We start from the raw sequence: 9,845 nt of genomic DNA on the forward strand, positions 1-9,845 counted from the left end.
AAAAAAAAAAAAAAAAAAAAAAAAAAAAAAAAAAAAAAAAAAAAAAAAAAAAAAAAAAAAAAAAAAAAAAAAAAAAGAACAGCAGACACAAAAGATTAGAGGACAAGAATAGCATGTTCAGGGAAAAGTATTTGGGGTAGTTTCAAGTTGAGTATGGGAGATGTGACTGGAGGTCAGATTGTGGAAGGAAGGCCTTGTGTGCCAGCTAAGAAATAGAGAATAGAAAAATCTATCCAGCCACACACCAATCCATTTACTTCTCTGCCCTGCCTCATTAGAATGAAGCATCATCAGAAACACAGAGGGTAAGTGCAACACCGTAAAAAATAAGGTAGAAAATGAGGGAAAGGTGAGTCAGAGACCACGCTGGGTCCTCATGTTATATACACTGTTAGAGAATGGCACCAACGTGAATTTGATCGATATTTGTTGAGCCCCGTGATGTGCCAGACACTGCTGTCAGTGCTGAGTGTGAATGCTGGTCCTCATGGGACTGGCAGGATGGTATGTCCACTCTGCAGTGCTCATGGGTATCTCAGAGCCTACTCCATTCTTCGCTATGTCTGGGTAGGGAGGAAAAGAGAAGGAAGAATGAGGAAGTCAGATAAACAAGGAAAGAGGCATGAAAACGTAGTCAGGGAAGGAAATGCTGAGAGACGCGGTCCACATGGGTCCTGATGGGAGCTTCCCAGCACAGCAGACAGCCAAAGCCCAAGCTCAGGTTTTTCTTTTTCTTTTCTTTTCTTTTTTTCTAGACAGAGTCTCACCCTGGCGTCCAGACGGGGAGTGAAGTGGCATGATCTCCACTCACTGCAACCCCCACCTCCTGGGTACAGGCAATTCTCCTGCCTCAGCCTCCCGAGTAGCTGGGACTACAGGTGTGTGCCACCATGCCTGGCTAATTTTTGTATTTTTAGTAGAGACAGGGTTTTGTCATCTCAAATTCCTGAGCTCAGGAGATCTGCCCACCTCGGCCTCCCAAAGTGCTGGGATTACAGGCATGAGCCACCGCACCTGGCCTGATTTGTAATGGAACAAAAATTGTCCTGTATCTCTTTGTGAATCATTCTGCACAGGGCAAAAGATGACCCAGGATGAAGGTCTCCCGATATTCACCTGTTGAAATCCTAACCCCAAGGCGATGGTATTAGGGGGTCTTAGGGAGGTGGCTAGCTCTTAAGAGCAGAGCCCTGCTGCAGGGGACTAGGGCCCCTCCAATAGGGGCCTGAGAAAGACCCCTCCACCATATGAGGTCACAGTGAGAAGATGGCTGTCTGTGAGGAAGCAGGCCCTCACTAGACACTGAATCTGCTGGTGCCCTGATCTTGGACTGTCCAACCTCTAGAAATTCGAGAAATAGGCTGTGTGCAGTGGCTCACATCTGCAATCCCAGCACTTTGGGAGGCCGAGACAAGCAGATCACTTGAGGTCAAAAGCTTGAGACCAGCCTGGCCAACTTAGTGAAACCCCATCTCTACTAAAAACACAAAAATTAGCCAGGCATGGTGGTGGGCGCCTATAGTTCCAGCTACTAAGGAGGCTGAGGCAGGAGGATCACTTGAATCTGGGAGGCAGAGGCTGCAGTGAGCCAAGATTGTGCCACTGCACTCCAGCCTGGGCAACAGAGTAAGACTCCACCTCAAAAAAACCCACAAAAAAAAACAGCCAACGAGAAAAGAAATGTGAGAAATAAATGACTGTTGTTTATAAGCCACCCAGGCTATGGCATTTTGCTATAGCAGTCTGGACTGACGAAAGACACACTGTAAAGCCAAGTTGCAATTTATAACTCCAGGTATATGTAGCTCTTTACCTAAAAAGATCAGGTATTTAAAATTAGGCAGAAAGATAACCCTGGTCTACCTGTGCCAAGTTCCCCATTTCATCCTAAAGCCAAGGCTCTTTGTTGTTTGTTTTGGGTATTTGAGGAAAGCAGTGAACCCTCTCCTCCGAAGAATGTACATACACACACTACATAACACAGACACACACTTCCACACGCCACACATACACAAACCACACAGGACACACATATACTAATCATACACATACTTCACACCGTACATCATACACACACACTTCACATCATACAAACCACACACACACTCCATACGTTATACACAGTGCACACACACTCCACACATCATACACACCACACACACTCTCTACACATCATACACACCACCCACAATCCACATATCATACACACCACATACACATTCCACACATTATATATACCATACACACTCTCTACACATCATACACACCACACTGCACACATCATACGCAACACACACACACACTCCACACATCATACACAGTGCACACACACTCCACACATCATACACAGTGCACACATGATACACACACTCCAAACATCATACACACACACTCCACACATCATACACACCATATACACTCCACACATCATACACAACACACACACTCCACACATCATACATACCACACACACTCTCCACACATCATACACAACACATACACACTCCACACATCATACACACCACGCCACTCCACACATACACACACACTCCACACAACATACACACCACACACACTACATGCATCATACACACAATCCACACATCATACACGCACTTTCCACACCATACACCATACACACTCCACACACAACACACAGTCCACACATTATATATACCACACAGATATACTAAACACCAAACACACCTCACACATCACACACACCACACACACTCCACGCATACGCAGCCCCCACACTCCACACATCACATACACCAGTGGTCCCCAACCTTTCTGGCACCAGAGACTGGTTTCCTGGAAGATGACTTTTCCACAGACGGGGTAGGGGATGGTTTCAGGATGATTCAAGCGCATTGCATTTATCGTGCACTTTATTTCTCTTATTATTACATTGTGATATATAATGAAATAATTATCCAACTCACCAAATCAGTTGGAGCTCCGAGCTCCCTTGTTTTCCTGCAACTAGATGGTCCCCACTTAGGGTAATGGGAGACAGTGACAGATCATCAGGCATTAGACTCTCATAAGGAGCTCACAACATAGATCACTCGCATATGTTGTTCACAATGGGCTTCGCGCATCTATGAGAATCTAGTGCCGCCACTGATCTGACAGGAGGCGGAGCTCAAGCTCAGGCAGGAATGCCAGCAACGGGGAGCGGCTGTAAATACGATGAAACTTCACTCGCTCACCCACTGTTCACCTCCTGTTGTGTGACCTGGTTCCTAACAGGTACCAGCCTGTGGCCCAAGGGTTGGGGACCCCTAATATGTACCATACACACATGCTCCATACGTACACACCACATATACTCCACACATATACACACACATACATACCACACACACACCCCACATGTACACATATACCCCCTACACACCTCACACATCATATGTACCACGCAGACACACACTCCACATGTTCACCCACACACACTCCATACACATCTAGCTCTGGGGCCAGACAGCTTGCCTCCTAGGCTTCAACCCTTTCTAGCTGTGTGCATGGGCAAATCAGTTTACTCCTCTGAGCCTCAGGAGCCTTATCTGTAGAATGGGGATAATACAGCTTTCTGTCTCAGCTGGTGTGAAGGTAAACTTGGTCAATTCGCAGAACACATTTAGCACAGCACTTTTTTTTTGAGATGGTGTCATGCTCTGTCACCAGGCTGGAGTGCAGTGGTGCGATCTCGGCTCTCTGCCTCTGACTCCTGGGTTCAAGTGATTCTCCTGCCTCAGCCTCCTGAGTAGCTGGGACTACAGGCATGCGCCACTGCGCATGGCTAATTTTGGTATTTTAGTAGAGACAGGGTTTCACCATATTGGCCAGGACGGTCCCGATCTTTTGACCTCATGATCCACCCACTTCAGCCTCTCAAAGTGCTGGGATTACAGGGGTGAGCCACGGCACCCGGCCAGCACTTATATAACCTATTAGCTATGTTCAGGATCCTGCTAGTCCAGAGCCTGGTGGGGAGGCTGCGATGGGGCTGGTTACAAAAGCTCCCTGGCTCATCGCTGCTGAGTCACAAGCCACTGCCCCTCTGCACTGGGCAGGGCTGGGGGGACCTGGCTTCCCGTTCCACCATGCAGATACCGTGCTCTCACCTCTGCTGTCATCTTGGCTATGAGCCCTGCAGAGATGGCCCCACTGAGCACGTTTCGCCGCAGGCCGGGGTTCCTGGGGTCCTTGAGGTTGCTGATGCGGCTGCGCACGCGATTCCGGTACTTCATGTCCGTGCTCTTGAGCTCTTGGTAGATATGTGATTCAGTCAGGGGCCAGCCAGCCACTCACGGAGGGGCACAGAAGGGTGCAGGCATGGCCCTAAAGCCTGAGGAGCTCCAGAACCCTCTCTTCCTCTCTCTGGGCTCCTACAGGGGTTGGGCCCCTCTTTTGTGACCTCTGACTCCCCAAGTTGGGCATTTGTGGTCAGCCAAGTATCAGAGACAAGAAACAGCCTCTGGGGTCAGATCAGATCACAGCAAGCACTACAGTGTCAGGGACACTGGGAACAGGCAGCCTGGGTTTGTCTGAGCCTCTTGTGTGACCACAGGTGAGGTTCCTTATTTATAAAATACAAGGATTCCGGGAGCTAAGCCACAAGGTGCACTAGTGTGGTGTCTGGGACATATCAAATGTTTAATATGTATGGGCTGTTGAGACGATGACAAGGATGTGGACAGCCTCTAGTCTGGAAGGGCCCCTGGAGGTTGTGAGTCCAGCTTTCAGAGGAAAAGATTAAGAGCCACATGTTTAAGGCTCTAAGAAGTATTGCAAAAAAGAAATCACTGAGCTTTGTTTAATCTGGTGTTCCCAATAAATTTGATTATAGAGCCCCTTTCCCCTCCATCCTTTCTCCTACAATACCTGTTACCATCCCATGGAACCTGCGCTGGGAATTGCTGGTCAGAACTACTTCTTCCATTACTAGATGAGGCTTAGAGAGGGTGCAGGCCATTGCTCAAGGCCACGGGGCAAATTCCCGGCAGAGACAGTGCTGGAAGCCAGACCCCTCCTGACGGTAACACTCTCTCCACTCACCCCGCAGGAAGTCACCCCTGGCCACCAACCACAGTGAGTTTCTGTCCAAACACTGCATCCTGGGCAGGCTTGCGAGCCTCCCTCTCCCTCCACCCTCTGGAGGAGCTCAGGGAACACAGCCTCATTTTCTTGGTCTCCTGAGCCAAGGAAGATCAGGAAGACAAAGCTGTTGCTGGGAAAAACCATCTACAAGAAAGAGACTGCGGGGAATGTGGAAAAATGGAAACAGATGACTCGCTAGAAGTGGTGGGAGGGGAGGTGGTATTCTTTCTTTTTTCTGTTATTGTTTTAATGTTGTTTGTACAATAAAAGTGTGAAAAGCAAAGAATATGCCACAGTGCATGTGAAAGCCAAAAAATGTGTTTGAAAATGTGCCACTTGGGATTCCTGGGGTGTGTTGATCTGTGAGGGCAGAAGGGCTGGCAGGACTTTCTCCAGCCTCTTCCTGACTCCGTCTCCACGTCCCAAGGCGACAGGAGGGGACGAGGTGGAGAGCAGACCCAGAGGTCACCGGCCCCTCAGAAGAGCTTTTGGCTGCTATGTTAGCACAGAGCCACTCCAAAGAGGACAGATCTATTTTAGGACACAGAGCAGTCAAGCCCCCAAGTGTACCCTCTCCCTGACCTCCAGCTAGCTAAGAACAAAGAGCTAAAACCTTTAATGCAGCTTTTGTTTCCTCTCCTTTAGAGGAGGGACACTCAGGCCGGGCACAGTGACTCACGCCTGCAATCCCAGCACTTTGTGAGGCTGAGGAGGGCGGATCACCTGAGGTCAGGAGTTCAAGACCAGCCTGGCCAACATAGTGAAACTCCATCTCTACTAAAAATACAACAAAATTAGCCAGTGTGGTGATGGACACCTGTAATCCCAGCTACTTGGGAGGCTGAGGCTGGAGAATCACTTGAACCCAGGAGGCAGAGGTTGCAGTGAGCCGAGACAGTGCCACTGCACTCCAGCCTGGGCAACAGAGCAAAACCCCATCTCAAAAAAAAAAAGAGGAACATTCAGTGTATGGAGGAAAGGCTGGGAGTGGAACTTTGTACTGGACCATCCGCTGTTGTTTCAAACTGGGCTTGAAGATGGAAGGGACCTGCTTGAAGGGAAGATTGTTCAGGAGAAAATGAAGATGAAACTCGTGATATATCTGATACCTTGTGCTCTGCCTTCCTCAATTAACAGGAAAGGATGAAAATGTACTTTCTGAAGTGCTGAATGGCTCCTGACTTGTTGAGGTATTGTTGACTAATCATTAAATGGCAGCGGAGAGAAAGCACCAGAAAATGAGTTAGAGGGAATTAGGGTAGGCCACAGGCAGGAGGTGGAAATGCAGGTTTGTTGCCTGCAGATCAGCCCATGGTCCTCCCCGACAGACCCTGCTGAACTCCCCAGGTAGAACCCAGGAGCTCTCAGAAGGGTCACTCATACTTCAGTGTGACACCTAGACTTCTTTCCCCGATTGTCTCCCTGCTCCAACACCCAGCAAACCTTGTCTCTAGTAAAAGAAGCTCCATGTTTTCATTCAGTGTGGGCCAAGGGAGGAGAGATTTTTTTTTCTCCCAAGCCAAATATCCTTTGTGCAACAGATCTATTAATATATCCCAGTGGTGATCACCTGTCCTGTCTACACAGGGCCCCTTTCAGATGAGAAGCTGGGGAGAGGAGGCACATGGAAAGGGTTCAGTACATGGAATCCAAAGACCAAGGTCTCCAGTCCTGCTTTGATACCCAGTAGTTCTGAGCCTCAGACTCCTTGTCTGTAAAATGAGAACAGTCTCTGCCTCACAGAGAATGCTGTGAGAGCTAACAGAGGTGGTGGTAAGTGTCAATTGGCCATTGCAGTGCTTGATATATATTTGGGAGTTAAAAAAAAAAAGGAGGGGGGTGGGCACAGTGGCTCATGCCTATAATCCCAGCACTTTGGGAGGCCAAGGCAGGTGGATCACCTGAGGTCAGGAGTTTGAGACCAGCCTGACCAACATCATGAAACCCTGTGTCTACTAAAAATACAAAATTATCCGGGCATGATGGTGCATGCCAGTAATTCCCTCTACTTGAGAGGCTGAGGCAGGAGAATAGCTTGAACCCAGGAGGCAGAGGTTGCAGTGGGCCGAGATTGTGCCATTGCACTCCAGCATGGGAAACAAGAGCAAAACTCCATCTCAAAAAGAAAAAAAAGAAAAGAAAAGAGAGCTATTAACATCAGAGGACAGGAGAAGGGGAAAGGCTGAGCCTGGGAAATGCTGACCTCTCATTCTAGTCTGTTCCGAAAGGTGATGACTTGACCAAGTGAGGCATGCTATTACACAGTCTAGCTGGCAGAGCTGCTGAGCCCCCAGTTTCCAGAGTCTGGGTTCAGATCCCATCTCTGCTACTACTGTAGCTGTGTGGGCTTTGGGGAATGATTTGACCTCTGTAAGTCTCAGTTACCTCACCTATAAAACTGGAGAACTCAGGAAACCTACCCTGTGGGGTTGTTGTCAACACTGAATGAGGTACAGCTCATTTTCAAATTTTGCTGGCAGGTGTAAAATAATAACGAATGCTAGATAGAATTAAGAGTTTTGGCTCAAGGGTAGAGCAGGTGCTGTTCCTGGAGTCCTTCCTCTCCTTCCTCACTGTCCCAGCTCGCTTGCACCTTGGAGGGCTGCTGCTAGATGGTCCAGACACCCACAGCCCCGGCACGGTTCAAGGATATGATCTTCGATTTCTGATGCCATCTTGTCACAGTTGACTCCATAGTCCTTGTAATCATCTAAAAGAGATTTGAGAAATACAGGCATCAGCCAGACACAACCTAGGCAGTGCAACCTGCTCATACTAGAGTGTCCCCGTACCATCCCCTGGAATGCTGAGAAAGACTGCATCTCACCTGTCTTTGGTGTGGTTGGGAAAAGGAACCCCTTCCCGCCCCTATCCCTAGCCCAGGCCCTCTCACCGTCCGCCTTCAGGGCTGCTGACAGCATCTCCACACACTTGTCCCGGACAGAGTCTCCTGTGAGATAGCAGGGGGCCAGGAGGCAGATGGAGGAGGCAAACGTGGGGGTCAAGGGGCTGCTAGGTGTTTTGGGACTCTCCGCTTTTGATTTGCTGCTGTTTGATCTGAGGGTGACAATCAGTAACAGACATTTGACATTAAGAGGGTAAAGCATTTATTGAGCAGCATTCTAGATGTCTTGATGGATGATCTCCTGTAATCCTCATAACAACCCGATGAGGTAGGTACTATTTTAAGCAATTGACATAGATCATCTCATTTAATCCTTGTGACAACCCCATGAAGTCAATACTATTCTTATCCTTACTTGAGAGACACATTTTAAAGTGCATTGTAGAAAAAGATGTATCTAGAGGTGTACTTGACTCAGGTCACACATTGACAAACCAGTAGAAACAGAATTCAAAGCCAGGCAGTTGGCTCTTAACCAGCCACTGTGCTTTACTCATTAGAGAACAGTGTAACACCACCCATAATTATATGCAACTGATTATGCACTGTGCTAGCTGCTCTCTCTCTGTGCTCTCATAAATATATGAACTGTTTATTCACTCATTCACTAGATATTTATTAGATACCTATTCTCCAGGCAGTTGCCAAGAACAAGGGATAACACAGACAAGTCAGCAGACCAACTCAAGGAACTTACAGTCTAGTGAATAGTGACGATCGACCACCATTTAAAAGGGCTGGCTTTACTAGATGCCAGAACTGTGCCAGGCACTTTACAAGCATTTTCTAATTTAATCTTCATAGCAGTCCCAGAAGGTAGATACGCTCGTCATCCCCATCTAAAGATGAGGAAATAAACCCAGAGAGTTGTACCACTGAGATTTGCCTAAGGCTATACACCACCATGATTTGAACCCGAATCTGTCTAATCCCACACCTATGCTCTTTTTATTAATTTATTTTATTTTTTGAGATAGGGTCTCTCTCTGTCACATAGGCTGGAGTGTAGTGACACAATCATGGCTCACTACAGCCTTGACTTCCTGGGCTCAGACAATCCTCCCACCTCAGCCTCCAAGGAGCTGGGACCACAGGAGCATGCCATCATGCCTGGTTAATTTTGCATCTTTTTGTGGAGATGGGATCTCAGCATGTTGCCCGGGCTGATCCTCAAACTCCTGGGCTCAAGCGATCCACCTGCCTTGGCCTCCCAAAGTGCTGGGATAACAGGCCAATACTAGATTACCCAGCCAACACCTATGCTATAATCTATGATGTACTATCTAAGAGTGATCTCACTTTGATTTTGTTTTAAAAATATACACATATGCATGTATGCACAGATAATTAGAAGGCTAACTATGTGGCTCAAGCTGTCATAACAAAATACCAAGCTGGGTGGCTTCACTGACAGAAATTTATTTCTCATGGTTCTGGAGGCTGGGAAGCCCAAGATCAAGTTGCTGGCCAATTTTCTTTCTGATGAGAGCTCTCTCTTTGCTTGTGAATGGCAATCTTCTCATTGTATTCACGTGGTGTCTTTTCTTATAGGGACGCTAATCCTATTGGATCAGGGCTCCACCCTTATGACCTCATTTAATTTTAATGAAGGCCCTATCTCCAAACACAGTCACAATGGGGTTTGGAATTTCAACATATAAATTTTAGGGGGTCACAAACATTCAGCCTGTAACACCATGTTAATAGCAACTATCCCTCCGAGGTGGAATGACAGGAGATTTTCATTTTTGTCTTTTGCTTAGGCCTATTTGCTAAATCTTCTATGAAGAATATATCTACTTTTGTGATCAGAAACACTTTTTTTTTTTTTTTT

At 47.4% G+C, this 9,845-nt stretch overlaps 1 protein-coding gene and 1 long non-coding RNA gene across 3 annotated transcripts in view; one reads left to right on the forward strand and one right to left on the reverse strand.

Moving 5' to 3' along the window:
• Window positions 1-9,845, forward strand: part of LOC119472129 — a 30,571-nt gene that overhangs the window by 18,489 nt on the left and 2,237 nt on the right. The window lies entirely within an intron of this gene.
• The window catches only part of TCEA3 (transcription elongation factor A3), a 44,313-nt gene that overhangs the window by 7,918 nt on the left and 26,550 nt on the right, over window positions 1-9,845 (reverse strand). For both annotated transcript variants that reach the window (XM_017534520.2, XM_017534519.2), the window contains 3 exons: window positions 8,000-8,163; window positions 7,760-7,816; window positions 4,131-4,285 (listed from right to left, as the gene is read on the reverse strand). In XM_017534520.2, the coding sequence (XP_017390009.1) occupies window positions 4,131-4,285; window positions 7,760-7,816; window positions 8,000-8,163 (376 nt within the window). The remainder of the gene's footprint in view (window positions 1-4,130; window positions 4,286-7,759; window positions 7,817-7,999; window positions 8,164-9,845) is intronic.

The sequence above is a fragment of the Cebus imitator genome, unplaced genomic scaffold, assembly GCF_001604975.1.
Source record: "Cebus imitator isolate Cc_AM_T3 unplaced genomic scaffold, Cebus_imitator-1.0 Scaffold87, whole genome shotgun sequence".
In the NCBI taxonomy this organism is placed as follows: domain Eukaryota; kingdom Metazoa; phylum Chordata; class Mammalia; order Primates; family Cebidae; genus Cebus; species Cebus imitator.